This window comes from Leucopleurus acutus (assembly GCF_964270905.1).
Source record: "Leucopleurus acutus genome assembly, chromosome: 8".
In the NCBI taxonomy this organism is placed as follows: Eukaryota; Metazoa; Chordata; class Mammalia; order Artiodactyla; family Delphinidae; genus Leucopleurus; species Leucopleurus acutus.
The window spans coordinates 98,859,057-98,881,708 of record NC_139151.1 but is presented as its reverse complement, the minus strand read 5'-3'; the positions used below and the strand labels follow the sequence as shown (position 1 = coordinate 98,881,708).

Here is a 22,652-nt window from a genome sequence, read left to right as displayed (position 1 = left end):
GTAACAAAAGACATAAGATGTACACTTTGATCCCCAAAAGTCCTAATTCTGAAATTTATAGAAAGGGGGAAATCATAAGAGGACACAGATATATATAAGAATCTAAATGTCAGCTGGGACAATTAGAGAAAAAAACTTAGATATGCAGCCTCAATACTGTTCCTAAAACTGAAGCCCAGAAGTGGACAGACTTCACGGCCCCATCACAGGCCTCCCCTCCTGGCATCCCAGAGCAAGAACCTGCTCTCTGGTGATGATCTGGCTCCCGGGAGAAAGAGGCATGAACCACACAGGCCCAGATCCTCACACCCATCACAGCTATCAGGTAAGTCACTGCATGCCCGAAAAAGACCAGGACTGTTACAACGGTAGAAACCCTCAGGGAGCGGTGAATAAGTGCTCTCTCATAACACATCATAATGTTTGTAATATGGAAAACATGGAAACAATGGGTATGTCCCAAAACAGAGCAATGCATAGGTAAACCCTGGTGGGTCTGTACCATGGGATTCTTATAAGTCACTAAAATTCATCTTGAAGGTAAATACTTGATGACATGAAAAGACGTTCATGCAGAGCCAAGTGAAGAAATCAGACTACACAGCATCACAATATCACCCGTCCCATGGTGGGACAGTGGTTATCTCTGCAGGATAGAATGATTAGTGATTGATGTCTTTTTGTTTATTTGTTTCTCTGGTTTCTAAGTTTTCTCCATTCAACACATAATAATTGAGCAATGGAAATGGGGGGAAATTACTTTAAACAAAGATGACTTTTCCTCCTTTAACAAAAAATTGGGCAACCAAAGGAAGGTGTGTGTGTGTGTATTCCGCACCCAGCGCTTGCTATAATGATAGAAATTGAAGGAAAAAGAGGGGCATGAAAGACTAGGGGGAATCTCAGGCTGGTTTCATGTATGAAAACCTCGTTTTAACTACCTACCTAGTTATTAACTGTGTTCATCTGTATTGGCAGGGGTGGGGGACAGGGGAGTGAGGTTGACAATGGGTCTGCTATGAGAAGTTGCAATTCCCCTTTGAGGAAGCACCTTAATTAAATGTAGTCTGTGTGGGTTCATTTTTGCGTAATCTGTAATGCCCCAGACTGCATTCCGTTGTTTCAGTGACTAAAATAAGTGCTTTTGTGACCTCTAGTGGTCATGGCTGGTAAAGGCTAAGCCTCCTTTAGGGAGTGGTCAGTTATGCATAACCACTTTTGTGAAGATGCAGGAGAAAGAGGAAGGAAGATTGCTACCAAATACTTTTCCCCTCTTTAAAAATAGTATGGAATTAACAAAGTGGATATAGAGGGAACATACCTCTACATGATAAAGGCAAGCCTACGGCCAACATCTTACTCAAGCATGAAAAGCTGACAGCATTTCCTCCAAGATCAGGAACAAGACAAGGCTGCTTATTCTTGCCACTTTTATTCAACATAGTATTGGAAGTTCTAGTCACAGCAGTCAGACAAAGAAAAAAGAAATAAAAGGAATCCAAATTGGAAAGGAATAAATAAAACTATCACTGTTTGCAGATGACATGATACTACACATAGAAAATTCAAGACATTACCAAATAACTAGAGCTAATAAATGAATTCAATAAAGTTGCAGGATACTAATATAAAGAAATGTCATGTTTCTATATACTAACAACAAACTATCAGAACAATTAAGAAAACAATTCCACTTATAATTGCATCAAAAAGGATAAAATAAGAATAAATCTAACCAAAGAGGGAAAAATACTTGTACTCAGAAAACTATAAGACACTGATCACAGAACTAGAACAAATTCTAAAATTTGTATGGAAACACAAAAGACCCTGAAGAGCCAAAGCAATCTGAGAAAGAAGAACAAAGTTGGAGGTATCACACTCCCTGATTTCAAACTACACTTCAAAGCTACAGTAATCTAAACAGTATGGTACTGGCACAAAAAGGAGATCAAAGGAACAGAATAGTAGATCCAGAAATAAACCACACTTACATGGTCAATTAAGCTACAATGAAGGAGACAAGAATATATCATGGGGAAAAGACAGCCCCTTTAATAAATGGTTTTGGGAAAACTGAACAGCTATGTGCAAAAGAATTAAACGAGACTACTTCCTCACACCATATACAAAAACTCAAAATGGATTAAAGTTGTAAATGTAAGACCTGAAACCATAAAACTCCTAGAAGGAAACAGAGGCAGTAAGCTCTTTGACATCAACCTTAGCAGTATTTTTCTGGATATGTCTCCTTAGGCAAGAGAAACAAAAGCAAAAATTTTAAAAATGGGACTACATCAAACTAGAAAGCTTTTGTACAGCAAAGGAAACTATCAATCAAGTGAAAAGGCAAATATCTTCTTACCAAGTGTAAGAAGATATTTGCAAATGATGTATCTGATAAGAGATTAATATCCAAAATACACAAAGAACTCATACAACTCAACATGAAAAAAAAAAAAAAAACACCTGATTTTAAAATGGGCAGAGGACCTGAATAGACATTTTTTTTCAAAGAAAACATACAGAAACCAACAGGTACATGAAAAGATGCTCAATATTGTTAATCAGCAAATCAAAACCACAATGAGATACAACCTCACACCTGTCAGAACGGCTATCATCAAAAAGACAACAAATAACAAGTGTTGGCAAGGATGTGGAGAAATTAGAACCCTCGTGCACTGTTGGTAGGATTGTAAATTGATGCAGCCACTATGAAAAACCGTATGGAGCCTCCTTTAAAAATTTAAATAGAACTGCCACACGATCCAGCAATTTCACTTCTGAGTATGACCTGATGAAGATATAAAAAAATATAATTCAAAAAGATATGAACACTGCAATGTTTATTGTAGCACTATTTACAATAGCCAAGGTATGGAAGCAACCTAAGTGTCTATCAATAGAAATCTTACCATTTGTGACAATCTAGATGGATCTAGAGGGTATTGTGCTAAGTGAAATGAGTCAGACAAAGAAAGACAAATATCGCATGATCTCACTTTTATGTGGCATCTAAAATCAAACAAACAAACAAAACAAAATGAAAACAGATTCACAGATACAGAGAACAAACAGGTGATTGCCAGAAGGGGAGCAGTGAAATAGGTGAAGGGGGTTAAGAGGTACGAACCTCAGTTATATAATAAATAAGTTAAGGGAATATATAGCATAAGGAATGTGGTCAATAATATCGTAATAACATTTTATGGGTCCAGACAGTTACAAGACTTATCTTGTGGGGAACATTTCATAAGGTATGCAAATGTCAAGTCATTACGTAGTACACCTGAAACTAACATAATATTGTATGTCAACTACATTTCAATGAAAACAAGTTTTAAAAGGTACAAATGAACTTATCTACAAAACAGAAACAGAGTCACAGATGTAGAAAACAAACTTATGGTTACCGGGAGTAAGGGTGGGGAGGGATAAATTGGAAGATTGGGATTGACATATACACACTATATATATAAAATAGATAACTAATACGGACTTGCTGTACAGCACAGGGAACTCTACTCAATACTCTGTAATGGCCTATATGGGAAAAGAATCTAAAAAAGAGTGGATACATGTATATGTATAACTGGTTAACTTTACCGTACACCTGAAACTAACACAACATTGCAAATCACCTATACTCCAATAAAAATTTTTTTAAAAACCAAAAATATTCCAAAACAACTGACTACAATTAAATTTCACAAGTAAATGATTCTTGTTCCTTTGGGTCTGGGTTTGCCAATCAGCTTTCACACAGTTGCCTGCTTCTGGAACCAAGTCCTTGACTTTGTTTGCAGGTACACTCTTTAGAGTTGTCTCAGCAATGCCAGCTTTAAGCTCTGGAACCTATGGTAATAAATCAATTTCCTGAAATACCGTTAAATACATAACTAACTAAATAAATTTTTAATAAAAAATAAAATAAAAACAATATGCAACTGTACTTGCCTTTAACCAGCTATCTGAATGACTTGTAGCAAGTTCATGATTGAGGATAACATGCTGATGAGGAGGTAGAACTAAATACTTGACTCCTCTAGCCCCTCCCAGCTGAGAGCCTGTAGTTCTTTGAAATAGCAAACGCCTTGAGTCTTGCTCAGAAGTGCAAATGATTCTGAGATTGAAATGAACACACACACACAAAAATATGGAGAACAAGAATTCTGGCCAAGGAAATAAAAATGGAAAGGGAGAGAAAATGGAACTTAACGAAAAGTTTTACATTTTATCTTGAAGATCAAACATGCAAAACGTGCCATAATGGTTTTTGCAAAGTAAAGTACAAAAATGGAGACCTTGACAAGACATATATAAAAATGTGTAATAAAGTAACAATGACTGAAAGAGTGTATCACTGGTTTCAGAACAGAGAGAACATGAGAAGGGAATAAAATGTCAAACGGAATCCAGAAAATTATGTGGGAATTTAGTACATTATAAAGTCACATATTAAATGAGGATTTTCAACTTGGAAAAGAATTATGTTAGATCCCTACCTCTGGTCTTTATAAGCATATGCTCAGAGTCAAAAACTCTTAAGAAAATTACTGTCAGATTTTACTGCTTAAAAAAAAACATAATGGGGAATTCCCTGGCGGTCCAGTGGTCAGACTCCTCGCTTTCACTGCCAAGGGCCCAAGTTCAATCCCTGGTCAGGGAACTAAGATCCCGCGAGCTGCGCGGCACGGCCAAAAAAAAAAAAAAAAAAAAAAAAAAATCATAATGGTCATGCCTCAAAAAGAAAATTAAAGGACATACTGAAAAATGAAAAAAAAAATCAAAACATATACAACTGAAGAGGAGTTAATGTACTTATACATAACAAGCAGTTTTGAATCGAAAAAAAAATGAACAGTATGATTGAAAAGTACACAAGCAAGCAAATCACACATACAGTAAAACAAACAGACAAAAACATATGAAACCAAAGAGATGAGAAAAAGTTCAGCACTGCTAGTTATTTTTTAAAATTTTTATTGCTAGTTATTGCAAACTAAGGAACTTCCCTGGTGGTCCAGTGGTTAAGACTCCGTGCTTCCAATGCAGGGACTGTGGGTTCGCTCCCTGGTCTGGGAGTTAAGATCCCACATGTTGTTTGGCCAAAAAAATAAAAACAAAAAAGCAAACTAAGTATAACCAGATGTAAGTTAGATCACTAAGTAGAACTCAGAGAAGGCTATCAGAAATCAACTTTAGTTTACCCTTCTACTATTTATCCAAACCAACTCTGTAAGGCTGGGTTTTTTTTGCAGTTTCTCATTACTCTCTGATATTAAAAAAAAAAAGTTGTGTTGTCACTTCTAGCCACAGAGAACGTATTGATTTCAGTAACTAAAATGTCCAAAACTGTGTAAAAATCAAAACTCTGAATTGCATTTGGAGGTAAAGCTGCTCCCCGCTCCCAGCTCAGCCCAACTCCAGATAGAAAGTGGTGAAAACAAAAATGGAGGCAAGGGAAGAGGGCTCTTATTTCCTCACTTCTGCACATTTACCAATCACTTAAGACCTTTTCTGCCGCTGACCCCTCACCTCTGACCCCTTTGGGATGGCTTACCGTCATGGTACCTGTTATGAGTTGACTTGTATCCTCCTCTCCCCTGAAAAAAACATAAGTTGGAGTCCTAACCCCCAGCACCTCAAAATGTGGCCTTATTTGGAGAAAGGATCTTTACTGAGGCAATCAAGTTATAGTGAGATAATTAAGGTGGGCCCTAATCCAATAAGACTAGCGTTCTTATAAAAAGGGGGAATTTGGACACATGACAGACAAACATAGAGGGAAAATGATATGAAGAGACACAGGGAGAAGACGGCCATCTACCAGCCAAGCAGAGATCCTTCCCCACATCCCTCAGAAGAAACCAACCCTGCTGACACCTTGATTTCACACTTCAAGCCTCCAGAACTGTGAGGCAATAAAATTCTATTGTTTAAGCCACCCAGTCTGGGGTACTTCGTTACAGCACCCAACAGTACTGACTCGGGTCCGGGTATAGTTTCAAGTATACTCTTCCTCTTATGGTGCTTTATGGAGTCTTCAGAGGACACACACACACACACACACACACACACACACCCTAACCCTAACTGCTGAGGACATCTCAGTTCCCTTGACGCAGGCAAATTCATCTCTGCTAAACGGTTGGCTGTTTGCATATAATTCTTCTCACAGGCCCTGGACATCCATCATTACACCTCTTCCACCTTCTTTCTCCTTGTCTCTCCATGGGGTCCCGTTGGACAGGATATAAGAAAACCGTAAACCCACACACTGCACTGGGGTCCGCATCTGGTCAACAGGATGTTCACACCTTTGACCTGCCATCAATAATAGTGTGGCTACTTCTCTCTACTCTGATGTCACAGGCTGCTTTGATCAGCCTCCAAACGTAGACTTTCCCGAGCCCGTGTCAACACCAACCCCCTTCAAACTGCAGAGGCCTCATACCAAGCTCTCTGCGTGGTCCTGAAGTGTCTCTCACTAGGCTGGATGGGTCACCTCATCCCTAACCACTGGAGAGGGGAAGTGAAACTCACAGTATGTCAGCTCTGTCCAAAGAAATCTTTATTGTCATTGCCAGTTTCCACTTCCTTTCTTGATTTTTCCAGTGCTCTTTACAGGCTGAAGGAGAGTGGGTAGCTAAGAAGAGCAAAGCCACTTCCAACCAGCTCCTTGATAAGTCCAGCCTAGGAGGCCCAGCTCCTCACTTTGGAATACGGGGATTACCACATACCTTGGGCCCTCAGGCAAAACTAAGTCAGAAGCAATTCTGCTTTAAAACCCTGTTATAAACATAACACTGGATGTGGTTTTTCACCTTTCATATTGGCAAAGCTCTAAAAGAACGTTCATATCCTTCCTCAGAAGGGGTGTATATAAAGTCACGCTGATACATTGTTGGTGAAGGCCCGTTTCACGCAATCTGATGAGGTAAAATGATTTTAAATGAACATCCCTTTGATCCAGTGATTTTTCTTTGGAATTTGCTCAAAAGAAATACCAAAACAGTACCCAAATGGTCTGTATAAGGATGTTTATTACAGCATGGTCTATAATAACAGACTTGTAAATAACTTGACTAAGCCACAATAGGGAATCATTTATTATGGTGAAAAAATTCATAGGAATACCATGGATCTAGTCCGTAAACGCCAAGACAAAAGCATGAACGGTAGTCGGCATTGTTCCCTCTTCTTGGCCAAACAATTAGGACTAGGTCCATTCTTCGTGCCTGTTGACTTACTCCCTGAGAAATGCTGGAAATAGCTCTCCTGTAAAACTCTATTAACTCCCCAAGTTGGGACTGACTCTAATTTAGCTGGAAAGCTCTGGAATATGTGTAGACACATTCATTTTTCTCATGGCAGTAAGGTGTGTATGTGTATGTGTGTGTGTGTCTGTGTGTGCCATTTAAGTCAACAACCGGACCCGGGACTGGGCTACAAGTTTCTGTTATCTCTGGATGTTTAAACAAGAAGATTAAAAACTGAGGTGTTAGATAATTTTTATACAGGTGGGAAAAATATACATCCCAGTGAGCACTGGCCTGTATAGTCCAGAGACAATGCCTTGTACCTATACTCTACTTTTTAAATTTTCAAAGTGCTCATAGAGCACTGATTCCCAAACTTGATTGGGCATTAGAATCACTCGTGGGGCTAGTTCACAATAGGACTTCCTGAACCCCACCTTTAGAGATTCTTAGTAAGTGGGGACCAGATATTTACATTTTTAACAGAGGCCTCAGGAAAGTCCAAAGACCAACTTTTGGGAGATGTTAGCAAATGCATTCCAATAAAAGTAAGTTCATCAAGGTTCTTAATCCTACTTTGCATCATACTAGCTGTGTTGCAGATCGTTTCATCCCTGAACCTCAGTCTCCTACAAATAACAGCCAAAGAACTATCAGAAGAGAAGAAAAATCGAAGGGAAAAATGATTTTCTGTGATCAGGGAAGACCTCAGGTCCATCCTTCGATTTTTCACAGCCCTTTATTTAAACTTCTTATATCTCAACGTTAGCTATTTGTGTTCTCATCATACCATCCCTACATAAATATAAATTCATAAAGGGTCACCGATTTTTCATATTTGTATCCTCCATTGTACTTAACACAACTCTTACAAAGAAAAATAGACATTACGGTACTCCTTAAATGTAGAATTTTGAGTTAATTTTTCGTTCTTTTAAAATAAGCAATGAGGTAGAAATTTTAGGGCACCGGAAGACTTAAAGACCAATCAAAGAGTGATTGTACGGCAGCTTTATTCTCCATCCAAACAATCTTATACAATATTCAGCTTGAGATTTTTAAATACCTGAGTACATCTGAATCTCCCACTTTCGGTGGAAGGGAGAGGGGAGCACAGAAGGGCTGCCCAGAATCTGACACGGGCTGAGGGGGCAGGGGCAGTTTAACCTTTTAAAACTGCTCTTGGGACAGAAATGATTGGCTGTAATAAAATTCACTAACTCTTTTGATACAGAGTCAGTGTGCAAATAATCAAGAAGTACATAAAACTGTGGACAGGGAGAGTTCTTCCAGTAGCTTTGCGAGATTACAGGTTTTATTTGTTGCCATTTACGATATTAATCCTTGGAGAAAGACCACGCACAGATTTAGCATGATTTAAATACAACAGACATCTGCCTCAATTGGTAATCCCATCGGTATCCTAGAAGCTTGGAAAGAGACACTCTCTCTTTCTAAATATTAAAAAGCATCATGCCCATAAAAATGAGTTGCCCAACATTCTCCCAGAAGAATTATACCTTTTTTCATTTTAACTTGATATCGAGTCATATTGTCCGTTCACTGGGGTCTGTGTTGTCACACCGACTGTGTTCAAATACTGATTGTACTGTTTTCCTGCTGTGTGACCCTAGGAAAGTTAAATCCTTTGACCTTCGAGATGGAATCTGCAAAGTGGGTGCAATGACTTACTTATCGCATGGATTCGTTGGGAGGACTAGACGCAAGGATGAGGTACTCACCGCCCGACACAGTGCGAGAGCCCAGTAAATGTTAAGACAGTGATGAGTCCTTCGCTTTTTTCTAACGTCTTGCGGGAGAGAAGGGGGCTAGAGACGCGGCGTAACGTAGTGAATTGTAAGGAACCAACTTGCCATACGAACCCAGGCTTTCTCAGCATGGTACTTCGGGGAGAGAACCCCCTGCCCTGCCGCCCTCACCTCCGGAGAGACCCCAGAAAGAAGGCGGGGCGGGACCCGCTCACACCAGGCCGGAACCCACGTTCCGAGGCTCCGGTTTCTTCCGCTTCCACCCGCCCTCACTGCAGGGGGGACCGGCGCGAACGCAACTTCCGGTCCGACCAGGTGGGAGCCGGAGCCGGTTCCGGCGTGTCTCGAGAGTGCCGCGTTCCGTGCCCGCGTCGAAGTGTTCGCTGCGGTCGCCGTGGGGAGCCCGACGCGACCGCACGCGCGTGACCATGTGGCGGCTGCTGGCTCGCGCCCGCGCGCCCGTCCTGCGGGCGCCTTTGTTAGGTCAGAAGCCCCCTGATCCCTCCAGGCCTTGCCTCTCTCCACACCCCTCCCCCGCATCGGGTATCTCGCACAGTCCCAAGACTCTGCGCACGGTTGCGGAAGCGCGGAGAAGGGGCTGCCTTTTGCTGCCGCCCCTCCCGCCATAAGATTCGTGCAAAAGGGTCAACAGCGTTCGTGCAACCTGGGGATCGGCGCCCAGAGTCCCCAGCTTGTCCTTTGGGGGCGGGGGGCAGTGCCTGTGAGCCCCTTTAGTGGAACCCACGTCCCAAACCCACAGGACACCTCTGTCAGGAGCATATTTGGTCCAGAGTGTACCAAGCCCTGGCCTTCGTCGTTTAACTTGATCTGTCTTTGTAGATGCTTGGGCAGCGCCGCCCGCCAGCGCTGGCCTAAAGACGCTGCTCCCGGTGCCCACTTTTGAAGGTGAGAGCTTATCCGTTTTCCTGTTTGTAAGCCTTTTCTGTGATGGAACCCAGCAGAGGATAGGTAAAGAGTAGGCGTGTTCTTGTGCCCCCTATCCCCATTCACCCATTCAGTAATTATGTATTGAAGACATACTGTATGCCAGGCAGTGTTCTAAACGCTAGAGAGAAATCGAAGAACAAGAGACTCAAAAAGGCTCCTGCTTTTAGGGAGCCAACCTGTCATGGGATATCTCCCATATGGCCTACCACTGGTGCGTGGCCCACAGCTGCCCACTCAGCTAAACCTAACTGGCCTCAGTTGAGACTTTGGATGTTTTCTCCAAATGAGGTTACGCATGTGCAGTCAGTAACAATATTATGTGAAAAGCATTAATTTGTTAATATAAAGATTAAGGTAAGCCACAATTTGGTATATCTAACTTACCTTTTTTTTTTTTAATATATTGGAAATCTCAAAAAAAATGAAAGCGGCCTTGACCTCTGAGGGCCTTATCTTCTACACATAATTGAGAAACTACTACATGCACTGGAGTACATATGGCTGTGGAGGCAAGAGAAAGCATTACTAAGTTTCTGTGTAGCTACATATAGAAATGGCAGAGGGCAGTTTCTGTAGCCCTTAAAGTCTCCTGTTTTATATTGGACTCCATCACAGAGCCATGCTTGTTTTACTATAGAAATACTTTAGATGACTTACAAGTTAATTTTTTTTTCCATATTGTCAAAACGTCAGACATGATAAAGAGGTAGCATGTCTGGCCCCTCACCCAGCAACCACATTGTAGTACAGGCCTCAGCGCGAAAAGCCCCTGTATATATAAAGGAAAGAGCACTGATCATTTCTTAAGTGACATAGTGTCTAGCTTTTCTGTTTTGACTGGATGACCCAAACCAAATTATAAAATGTCTCTAGGCCTGAAGTTCCTCTTCTATAAAATGGATTAAAAATACCACCTGCCTAATGTTGTGTTTCTTGATGTGGATGTTATGTGGGTGTGTCTGTGTGTTCACTTTGTGGTAATTCACATTTTTTTATGGGGCCCTTTGATACATGTGTGTTAAACTTTTAAAGGTTTAAAAATATTAAAAAGGAAGCCCTAAAAGATACCAAGGCTATCAAGCTGTTTTAAAGATTAAATGAGATCATGCATGTAAAGCACTCAGCTCAATTCCAGCACTTAGTAAACATTCACACACACACACAAATGTTACCTAGTGTTATTTTGTGACACTCTCATATCTTTGTACCTTCTCTAACAGTCCCTTTTTCAGTGTTAGGTACAGAGTAGGCATTTTAAAAAAGCATTTTGGTTTGAAGGTTAAAACTCTGCTCTTAAAACGTTCAAAAACATTTGCATCAACCACTGTCGTAATCAGAAGACTCCAGTGTCAGCGAAAAGCATCCACAAGATAAACCTCACACACTTCTGGAATTGTTGTTGAGTGGTAACTTTAAGACTTTGACCTGATTGTTATAAATCTTTCTAGGAAGAAAATGAATCCTTTGAGATGTGTGGTTTGACTTACTCTTGGTTGTCTGTGCTCCGTTTAGATGTTTCCATTCCTGAAAAGCCCAAGCTTAGATTTGTTGAAAGGGTACCACTTGTGCCAAAAGTGAGAAGAGAGCCTAAAAACCTGAGTGACATAAGGGGACCTTCCACTGAAGCCACTGAGTTCACTGAAGGCAGTTTTGCGATCTTGGTGAGTCCAGCGTCAAGCGGCTATAGGACGGAAGCCAGGGATTAAAATAGACTCCTTGAGTTCATTCTCGTCTCTTCCTCCACAGGTTTTACTAGAACTGCCACTAGTTGCTCTTTAAACTGATGAGCAGGACCCAGTAAGCATTAGTCATAAATGTTTTTTGTTTTACGTAGAGTGAAAATAATGTAAAAGCAGAAGGAAGAGGGTACCTAACTTACCCCATAGTTAGACCATGAGATTTTCTCAAGCCTCTGGTCAAAATAAAACTATCCATGTTTTAGTACGTGGGACAGATGTTTCCTTACTCATCAAGTAGCTTCCGTGAAGACTTGACGTCAGTACCTACACACATGGCTATGGACAAGGATTTAGTTCCCATCAGGCAGCCAGAGTGATGTTTTAACGTCCGATTCCCACAGCCTGCACGATCAGCCCCTGCCAGCCTCTCAGAACGCAGTCTGTTCCCCATTCCTCTCTCTACTCCGGCCACACTGGCTTCTGCCCAGACTCACCAAGCCACCTGCTGTGCCAAAGCCTTCGCATGTGCCGTTCCTCTGCCTGGAACACTCATCTGTTTCCCCTTGGCTGGTTCGTTCCATTCTGGCCTCAGCTATAAAGGTCACCTCCTCAAAGAGGTCTTCCCTGGCTATCCATTGAAGCGGGTCCACCCTTGTTCCCATTTATTACTGTACCCTAGGCTTTTCCTCCATGGTACTTACTAGAACTTATATTTTTACTTTCATGTGTATCATTGAAGCCACAGTTACCATAAAAGAAGAGACATAATAGATCCCATGAAGGATATCTAAATCCCCGTATGTTTCTAATTCTTCCATTTACTTTTAGGCACTGGGTGGCGGTTACCTCCACTGGGGGCATTTTGAAATGATGCGCCTGACAATCAACCGGTCTATGGACCCCAAGAACATGTTTGCCTTATGGCGAGTACCAGCCCCTTTCAAGCCCATCACCCGCAAGAGTATGGGACAGCGCATGGGGGGCGGCAAAGGTGCCATCGACCACTACGTGACCCCTGTGAAGGCTGGCCGCCTCATAGTAGAGATGGGCGGGCGTTGCGAATTCCAAGAGGTACGGGGTTTCCTCAACCAGGTTGCCCACAAGTTGCCCTTCCCCGCGAAGGCCGTGAGCCGTGAGACTCTAGAGAAGATGTGGAAAGATCGAGAAGGACGAGAACGGAACAACCAAAACCCCTGGACCTTTGAGCGCATTGTCACTGCCAACATGCTGGGGATACGGAAAGTGCTGAGCCCCTACGACCTGACCCATAAGGGGCGATACTGGGGCAAGTTCTACATGCCTGAGCGTGTGTAGTGAGGATTGTAAGCAGGAAACGGACACAGGCTGTTTATTCCCCTCAGCCAGTCCTTCAAGTCTTTGGGTAGCTCTGATGTCATAACCAAGGAGCAGCATATGAGTAGATGCTTTCTGAAAAGCTGTACGTCATCTGTCAGGTTTTTTTAAGTGCACTGTATTTATATTAAATAAAGTTTGAGCATCACCTCAAGATGATGTAACTTCTCACTGGCCACTAATTCCCTTAAATGATTAAGAACCAGGCCTGACTGACGGTTAGGAGCTCTGATTCTCCCCGGCTATAAGATAAATGTCTTCAAGGCTGAAGCAAACGTTTGCATCTCCCACCTCTGATTCAAGTCAGACTTAATGTCTGTACTGCCTTTTATATGTACACACTTAAGGAGCTAGTTTCTATGACATTTTACTAGTTACAGACTTTTAGTGTTTTTGGAAAAGCAAAGAAAACAATAGTACATGGGTTAATTGATTCAACGTATTTATTTACGCCCAGCTACCCATCTTCTCTCAATCTTAGAAGGGGGGATGTTGGACAATACGGCAACAGACATACCCTTGCCTTTTACCAAAAGGAACTGATAGAAACAAAACCTGAATTGTGTGGTCTTTCCTAGGCCTGAAACCCTCTGGGGATGGGGGGTATTTGGCTCTATATCTGTGTCCCTACAGGTCCTAGCACAGTGCAGGGTGCCACACAGCACTCACATCTTACTGTTGAATGAACAAGGGCCCTGGGTGATTCAAACCCCATGGTTCCAGCTCCCTGTTTGCCTTTAACAGAATTCATCTATTTTTTCAGAGCTAGCCAGCAATGGTTTCTATCCTGTATTCAAACCAAAGGAAATACAGATTGATAGGAAAAATATTAAACCATTTGCTTTGAAAGTGGGCAGAAAACAGCACACTGACTAAAGTGTCAATTTTTTAAATCCCACTTTCTTAAAAAGTAAGACCTCCGGCAAAGAAAATAATTTACTTTCAAAAGTACAAATTTAAGCAGTTGCGTGGTCCTTGAGAATTGTATATCGTGATTTTTTAATATATTTTTAGTGAACCTCTTGTACTATAACTAATCACTAAGTTGCATTAGAACACCCCTGAACCTTGAATTGGGGACAGTGTTTGGAACAGTTTCTTGTACACAAGTTGCCGGCCAACAAAGCCAGTTTCAGCTGGCAACGTGAATCAGAAGGGGTGTGCGTGACAGCCTCGTTTTTCTGACCTAACTTTGTCACCTCTTCTTTGTTAGGGTTCACAGAGCATGGTATTCGTGACTGTTGGGTGTTCAATCACAGCATAACGTGTTTCTTTTGGGGTCCACGTGTAATTACTGAACCACAATCCTGGGGCCAGCCATCTCTGCAAAGTAAGAGGCCGTTGACAGAACTCTTATCACCACCTCCCGTAAAAAAAGGACTTTAAAGTGTATGTTGTGAAAGTGGGGCCTGCTCTGCTTCTGCGTGGGTGGATCGACCATTCCCAGGCATTTCTAAACGGCCTGTGACACAGACCATTTCCCACTGATGCCTTAAAGCGTTTAAGAGGCAAGTCCAAGGACTCGGCCATAGCAGAAATCAGAGCTTAATTTCAGATAAAGTCAACAGATTCTTGAGCAGCTGTAAGCGGCAGGCACTGTGCTAAGCACTGGGGACACAGCAGCGAGGGAGATAGCCTGGGGCCTATCGTTAGACAATCACCTCGGAGAATGTTGGACCCTGAAGAAGGAAGGAGACAGAGCGTTGGTCAAAGGTGAGACCTAGAACTGGAAGAGCAGAAGTAACAAGTGCCCTGATCCTGACTGACTCCCGGCAGTTAAAATCAGATCCTGATGGGCGGGTGTGCTTCAGCCATAACGTCAGCGTGGGCTCTGGCTCCAAGTTTATTTCCTAAACAGGTACCTATGCTTTCTCCTCTACCCTGCAGTCTCCTCCTTTAACCATCCTCCCAACCTGCTACGCAGTGCTGTACTCCCTGTTCCTTCACCCCTGCCTGCCACCCAAGTCCATATTTTTGTAAATCTCCTTTTGCGTAACTTCTAACTGCTAGGTGGTTGAGGTCCTGTGTCCTAAGAGGTTTCACAATGGAAAGAAGAGCTTTGGAGGAATCTGCAGCGGAGAAGCGGTGGCACCACAGAGGTGGAAGAAGAATTGAAAATGCCAGGTGAGGATCCATCTGTGAGGACTGAAGGGGATAACAAAAACGGAGGGAAGAAAACCATAGATTATACGGCAAAACGTGTGGGGCTGGGATCACCAAGCCTGTCTACAGGGGTAAGGGACTACTCACAAGGCTGCCAAAACCTGTCCTAACCTCATAAGGGGAAAATTTTATTGATATTTACTTGGGGCTCCCTGTGTGGCCCTCTTCCAAAGAGTTCAGGGTGCTTCTAATGCAATAATGAATTCTTTCTCCTCTGCCGTTCCCACATGCCAATGCCCAGATTTCACTACAGGAAATCAACACCCTTATGCACAGCATTCTGAACAAAACACTCTGCTACCAGACCTGCGTACGGGACAGACTGCCACCTTCTGTCTCCCCATCTACCTATTCCCTACCAACTCCCTCTTCACGCATTTTTCTTGGTTTTCTCCAACCTTCATCCCAGCCCCCAGTCCCACACAGATTAAGGCACCTGGTGACAACCAAAGCCTTCAGGACACAAGCGTCTTGAGCGAAAACAGGCCTGACCCTCCCCACAGATGGCTCACCTGTTTTGTTTTGTGTTTTTTCAGGCAAATATGCCCCCAATAGTAGAAGCTAAGATGATCGCAAGGATGACACAGCAGATCATGATCATGATCTTCTTCTGCTCATCCAGACAAGGAAAGAAAAGCACGTGAGAAACAGTGTCGCTGCAGAGAGGGTTCCAGAGGACGGGAGACGAGGGTGGGTCTGGGCATGGAAGCAGATGTGAAGGTAAAGGGAGATGGATCTGGCTTCTAGAACCCAGGGTACTAAGAGAAATGTTACTTCTCGGTGAGAGATGCAAAAATCAGATCAACAGCGAGCTCAGAGGATGTTTCGTATGTTGTTCTGCCTTCCAGCTGCCATCGTATCAGATTTACGCCACTTCCCCCCAGAGCCAGATACTCTCAGTGAGTCAGCTGAAGTCTTCTGTGGGGGGGGGATTCCCTTGAAATCTAAGACTCAAATACAGTTACACTGCACTCTGTGAGAGTTCAACCATTTTCAAAAATTAGAACTTTTGATCCATCTGATGTAGCACCTGGTTAAAAAAAATGTTAACCCCTTTCCGAAACCTAAACAAAAGCCACCACATGGTGGCAGCCACCAGGTGTTCTACAGGGACATCGAGCCGGAACTGCTTCACAATCAAATACAGTCATTTATTCTTAAATTAGCAATAAAATAATCAAGTTTACATTTTTAAAAAAAGTACAAAGAAAGAACAAAAATCCCTTCACTTGTGTTCCGAACTATAAGCCCCAGGCCTCAATCTCAGGAGAGCAAAGATCTGTGATTGAAGCTTGTCTGCCCTCGTTGCCGGAGCCAGGCCTGTTGGACATCACAGCCATAGGCAAGAGGGCGTCCCCTTGGCTCTGTCCAAGTGCTGGGCAATGATTAGGAGTAATCATTCCTTTGCAGAGGAAGCCAATGGACCATGCCTGGGTTAGGGTGCTCGCCCTGTCCTAGAAGGCATTAAAGTCAAAGGTGAAATATCAATCCGGGAGGCTGGCAGAGACCAGCAGGGGATCTAAGGGGCTCACACTGGCTCAGCACGGTCACTACACTTAAACATTTCCTGGCTTTTCTTTGCTCCATGACAAGTGGGGGCGACAAAGCATCTATGAAGCTCATTAATCTGGGAGCAGGAACAGCTGCTGAGTAGACCCCGGCCTCCCCGAGCTGACTCCGCACTGGAGACAGGACGTCCCAAAGGTCACATGAACGGTACCAGATTGCTGGGACGTTCTCAGGACAAGCCTAGCCCAGGCAGCAAGTGGGGAGAGGTGTCGAGCTCGTCCCACCTTCTGTCTGCTAAAAACCTAATGGGGATCAAGTTAGTCCTCGCCCCAACCATCTGTGATTCTCCGAGCGCTTGTGCAGAAAACAGCAGGTTTCCCGATGATGTGGGAAGATCACATTTCTACTATGATTCATTTGCAGGTAAGCAAATGTCTCTTACCTAATTTTTAGCCTAGCTCAAGTTATTTTTTTGAGGTTATAATAACCTCATTTCCAGTTTCCTACTTCCTGAGAGACACATACATATATGTACATACATCTCACACACACGATTATAAAAATACACTTGGAACACGTGAAATGACTGAATGCTCATACTCGCCCCAGCCTGAAACATTCCCAGAGCCTGAGACTCGAGCACCTCATCCCTGGCCTCATTTTAGTGCCTGGTTATTCGGGGCCTCAAGGCAATGGCTTCACAAAGCATCACTCTAACAGTAAACAGCTAGTTCCCAGGACTGAGACACAGAAACAGTTACTGCATATACCCCAGCCTTTACAGACGGTAACCTCAGACGACTGCCTCGTGGCAGCGCCTCCTTGAGTCAACATGCGGGAGTACAACATAGACAGAGATCGAGTTGGGCCATCGAGTGGAACACACTAAGAGCTTAATTTGAGGCTGAATTTCAAACAAGAAGTCAGCTTCCAAGACCAGAACGACCTCTGCCAGTCCCTCCTACTTTCAGGACAGGGAGGACGAGCCACGAGGACTGGGATCCTGCCAGGTAGAAGACGCAGGTCCAAGCCTTACTGTTGCCCAACTTGGAAGAATCCCCTTGCTTTGTTAAAGATATCCCCCCCGCCCCCCCAAAAATACACTGCGATTTTGGGGAGAAGAACACTCCATGAGGTAGAAAATACAGCACCTTGGGGAGGTCTCAGGTAGGTTCTCCAAGGTGCGGGGCATAATTTGACACATCAGAGGGGAGAAGGAGAAGCTGGGGCAGTTCCTACAGTCCAGGAGAAGGTGCTTCAGAGTTGGTGGGGCAGGAGAAGGTTCTGAGGGCTGCATCAGTAGTTTAGATTTCTCCTGGGCTAGATTGTTTGCTGGGTCAGGTCCAAGGGTGGTTACAAGAAAACAAGGGAACAGGTCCCACTCTCTCAGGAAGGCCATTCACACTCCGTTCCCATCTGAAGACAAGGGCGGCCACATCAGGCTGGGGTGAAATGGGCTCTACAAGAGGCAGGGGGAGGAGGAGCTGGTCAGCGCCCAGGGTGGCGGCGGAGAACAACAGTAAGACTCGGCCACAAGCCACATACCTAGAAGGTGGAGAGGAGAGATCAGAAACAGCTGCAGAGAGAGAACAATGGAAAACTCAGCACAAACCCACGACAGGGCCTGGAATTAAATACCCCCCCGTGCAAGAAACAAAAAGCCCTGTTACAAGAGGCAAAAAAATACGAAAATCCCTGGGCCTTTTACAGCCTTTCCCAGGGGCTGTCGCGTCACCGTGGAAGGACTTATGGGAAGAGAGGCACCATCGCTGGTGCAGAACACCTGTTCTGTCTGTGGGGCTCCCATCAACACCTTTCGAATACAAGTTTCAGAAGCTTGCTGGCACTAGAATCATCTTCTCCTTAGTCCCCCTATCCCCCACTAACCTTAGGAGGCAGAAAGGCACAGTGAAAGAAGATGCAGAAAAGTTCAGGCGTCACACCTGCTCTGCCTTGCAAGCTGTGTAGGCTTTGGACAAGTTCCTAATTTCACTGAGCTTCACAAAGCTTCCCCAATGAAGATGGGGTGATGATGTTATCCTAGAGCACAACTGGGGAGCATAAACATATTCAGAAAAATAATACTTAAGAGGTCACAGAAGTCTTCACAGTGCCAATAACTAGATGATTCTTGTCATGCTACTGCTGTACACATGAAACCTTGATTCAGTGGTCAGTTTTATTCTTTTTACCAGATTTTAAAGAAATTAATATCCTGAATTTTAAAGTTGCTATTGGGACTTCCCTGGTGATCCAGTGGTTAAGAATCCTTGCCTTCCGGGCTTCCCTGGTGGCGCAGTGGTTGAGAGTCCGCCTGCCGATGCAGGGGACACGGGTTCATGCCCCAGTCCGGGGAGATCCCACATGCTGCGGAGCGGCTGGGCCCGTGAGCCATGGCCACTGAGCCTGCGCGTCTGGAGCCTGTGCTCCGCAACGGGAGAAGCCACAACAGTGAGAGGCCCACGTACAGCAAAAAAAAAAAAAAAAAAAATAATCCGCCTTCCAATGCAGGGGACATGGGTTCAATCCCTGGTCAGGAAACTAAGATCCCACATGCCACAGGGCAACTAAGCCCACACACTCTAGAGCCCACGCACCACAACTACTGAGCCCACGCACCACAACTAGAGAGCCCACGCGCCACAACGGAAGTTCCCCCATGGCACAACGAAGATCCCACATGCCACAACTAAGGCCTGACACAGCCAAATAAATATTTTTTTTTAAAGTTGCTATCCTCTAAGGTTTTCTAGACTTTGCAGATGATGATAAATGGCCACCTTGTTTTACAAAGAGAAGCTAGGTCCACTATTAGCTGTGTGTTCAAACGCGCCTGTTACCTAACTTCTCTAAGCCTGAGCATCTTCATCTGTAAAATAGGGATGATAATAGCACCTGTCGCATGTGGGCGACATGAGGATTCAGTGATGCATGTGTAAGGTGTTTATTTAGTACATTGTCTGATACAACCCAGCCCTCAAAAATGGTAGCTACTCTTATCATTCGAGATCCAACCAGTCAACCACAAACAAAACCCTGCAGACCCAAATCCCGATTCAAAGCTTCATTTACACTGAAAAGGATACGGAAGGCAAAGCCCAAGATACCCGAAAGCCAGTACTAACTCACAAGACAAACCCCAGATCGCAGACATAGACTGCACCCAACTGAGGAGGAGCAGGCTTGCTGGGGAAGGGAGTGAAAATGAGGGGCGGACAAGGGCGGGGACAGAGCCACAGAATAGGAACGAACGGAGACCCAACCCCTGCATGCAGCCAGGACCCGAGAATAGCAAGTTACATAGATGAAAGAACGCACAGGTACTGAAGTCTTAGAGCGCTCGGTGTGTCCGAGGACAACCACAGGGCGAAGAAGCAGAATTTTAAATCCCAGGCTCATTTCTCAAGAGGGAGCCAATCCAGAGTCCCCAAGTACCTTCCATTTACTTACATTTCAGGGCAGCAGCCTTCCGGGCCGCCCTTACTTCAGCCCAACGGAAAGTCCAATAACCAACGCTAAAATGCCCAGCAACACAACCACTACCACAATGATAATTATCAATTTCTGGAGAGAGGGATAAGAGAAATAAAAACAAGTCATTATTACAAACAACCAGAAAACCATAGTAAGTCATCCAAAACCCAACCCCTCTGCCTCTACATAGGAAGCTTCTTATCAATCCAAATAAATGAAATAAAAAGCCACCATCTCTACATAAAGACACTCTATTAGGGTACTTTGTTTCTTAAATTACTTCTGCACTAGCAATGCCAGCAGATGGAAATAGGGAGTTTCCATCAGCTCTCAGCTCACACGGCAGCCTTCATACGTGCACAGATAGAAGGGCAACCATAATGGGGTCTCCAAGCAGCAACAGGCCAAGATATAAGTGACTCATTTGTTCCTCTTCAAGAAGGAGTATAAAAACATTTTTGACATAGTCCTAATTACAAACATCTGTCCATCTCTCCCCCAAAGTACATTCCCACCTGTCAAACCCAGTACGGTGACTGGGGATCAGAAAGTATGGTTACGGTCCTGTTGCAAACCAGCCTGGATTCATCATGTAAAATAACTTCCCAGCTCCCTAGATACCTGCCCAAGCAATAGGTAAAGTTGGAAGAAAAAGAAAGACTTGAAGAACAAAAATATCAGAGCCCAAGAGAAACAGAAAAGAGCAGGCTAAAAAGCAAAACCCGCCAGAGCCAGCCACCACGGCCACTAGGCAGAGAAGCTTAGAGGTCCTCAGGTGACAGGGGCACCAGAACTAGAGGTGGGGGGCGGGCAGCGGAGACAGGATGGAAAGAGCGGGATTGAACGCTGAATTTGAATCCTGGTTCCTATGCTTCCTAGGTGGCCTGAAGCCAGTTACTTAACCTCTGATTCTCAACTGTTTCATCTATAAAGGAGAAATAGCAGGTGCTCCCAAGATACAAGATAATGTTCACATAGCCATCAGCACACCACTGGGTTCATGATAGAGAAGAAGCAGCCAAGTGGGGCAGGGCTTGGGCTACCGGAGTGGAAGGCAATGAAGGAGGTTTCTGAGGCGCACGAGTCAAGTGTAACGGCTGAAGGGATCCCGAGCTCTGTCCAGGGCATTGGCAGCAACACCTGGGCAGTGATGCCGAGCTGCCTGCAAATGGGGGTTCTTGGGTAGAGAGCACGTGAGCCAGATCCATGCGAGGCACCCCTGGGAAGGAAGGGCAGCTATTCTCTAGGGGAAGCTGAGGTAGGCTTTTGGATGAGGCCAAGACGGAGGGAAGGCACGGGCTCAAGGACATGGGTGGGGGCGACCAGAGGAAGGAGAAGCCGGTCGGTCCAGCTGGGACTAAGGGCTCACCCTCCGAGCTTCACTCTGATACTTGACAGCCTTTTTGGTATCTGCCACGGCCCGCTCCACGAAGCCCACTGACTGGTCCATGTTGTTCTCAATACGATCAATCATGGCTCCCTTTCCACGGACGCAAGAGGTGGGTCCAGCAGAAAGAGGGACGGGGAGAGGGAGGAGAGAAAGAGCGAGAGACGGCGCGCACGGTGGACTCTCTTCTCCGAAGGCAGCAGGAGAGGCTCACCTTCCGGGCCTGACCCTGGTACTTCACGGCTCTTTTTGTTTCCTCCCGAGCCTTCTCCACGTGGTCCACCGTGTGCATGACATTCAACTCTATGTTATCTAACATCTCACCCTGCAAAGGACAGACGCTAGTCACACCCAGGAAAGCCACCCCAGGACAGTCCTAGCTCACATGAGAAAGGGGTTCTCTTTCTTTTCAGCACCAAGAAGAGCATCTGGAAACTTTAACATGCAGCCTTCTGTGGGGCAAACTTGTACAACTTCCCCGTGATTACCTATGGTTCCCCAGGCCTTGGTGGCTGTCACTCATTCCAGAAACATTCACTCAGTTACTTCTCTGTGACAAGCACTGCACTGGGCACCTGGAGCACACTGTCTAGATGCCTGGGATATTCTGAAGGATCCCGCCACTTTTTTTTTTTTTAAGTATGTGAAGAGAGAAGCCAAGATATTGGGTTGGCCAAACAGTTCGTTTGGGTTTTTCTATAACATCTCACAGAAAAACCCAAACCAGCTTTTTGGCCAACCCAATACATCTAGCTCATGTTCTTAGGGCGTCGCCAGGATGCTGGCTTCTTCCTGGTCATTCAGACCTGAACCAAGTTCATTCGGCCTGAACTGAGTTCATTCACTACTATAGAATAGTGCCCAGCACACGTCAGGTGCTCAATAGATAGCTGAGGTGGGAACAGTTGCTTTCTCTAAGGTACTCCCAGGTCCCGTAAGTGACAGACATTGGTTTTACCTGAGTTATCTGGTTAAGAGACAGCAGTCTCTTAATAAGATTCCCAACCTTTGCCCGGCTATTGCTTCCTGACCAGAAGTTTGGTGTCTCCAGTTGAGTTCTGTGCATCTTAGGATGGGAATTCCCTTCACCCATCTAGACCTTCCT

The 22,652-nt window shown here is 44.4% G+C and overlaps 2 protein-coding genes across 6 annotated transcripts in view; one reads left to right on the top strand and one right to left on the bottom strand.

Moving 5' to 3' along the window:
* The window catches only part of STX3 (syntaxin 3), a gene marked incomplete at its 3' end in the record, with an annotated part of 143,598 nt that overhangs the window by 79,562 nt on the left and 41,384 nt on the right, over positions 1-22,652 (bottom strand). Inside the window, exons 9-12 of one of the 5 annotated variants that reach the window (XR_014326409.1) lie at positions 21,762-21,872; positions 20,137-20,250; positions 15,690-15,787; positions 15,140-15,159 (exon numbers count right to left, since the gene is read on the bottom strand). The exons of 1 other annotated variant lie outside the window; for it this stretch is intronic. Coding sequence is in view for 3 of the 4 variants with exons in the window: in XM_082845612.1 (XP_082701738.1) it covers positions 20,167-20,250; positions 21,762-21,872 (195 nt within the window). Of the gene's footprint in view, positions 1-15,139; positions 15,160-15,689; positions 15,788-16,232; positions 16,632-17,929; positions 18,146-20,136; positions 20,251-21,529; positions 21,641-21,761; positions 21,873-22,652 lie in introns of those variants that run through there. 3 more of the 5 variants (XM_082845612.1, XM_082845611.1, XM_082845613.1) reach the window with 3 other exon arrangements.
* MRPL16 (mitochondrial ribosomal protein L16) lies at positions 9,361-13,167 on the top strand. Its single transcript, XM_082844138.1, has 4 exons — positions 9,361-9,517; positions 9,875-9,940; positions 11,495-11,643; positions 12,490-13,167. The coding sequence occupies exons 1-4, from the start codon at positions 9,463-9,465 to the stop codon at positions 12,973-12,975; spliced, it is 756 nt and encodes a 251-aa protein (XP_082700264.1). The 5' UTR covers positions 9,361-9,462; the 3' UTR covers positions 12,976-13,167.

Coding starts and splice junctions, on each gene's coding strand:
- MRPL16 (XM_082844138.1), top strand. CDS start 9,463: ATGTGGCGGCTGCTGGCTCGCGCCCGCGCGCCCGTCCTGCGGGCGCCT. Junction 9,941..11,494: donor CCCGGTGCCCACTTTTGAAG/GTGAGAGCTTAT, acceptor TGCTCCGTTTAG/ATGTTTCCATTCCTGAAAAG. Junction 11,644..12,489: donor AAGGCAGTTTTGCGATCTTG/GTGAGTCCAGCG, acceptor ATTTACTTTTAG/GCACTGGGTGGCGGTTACCT.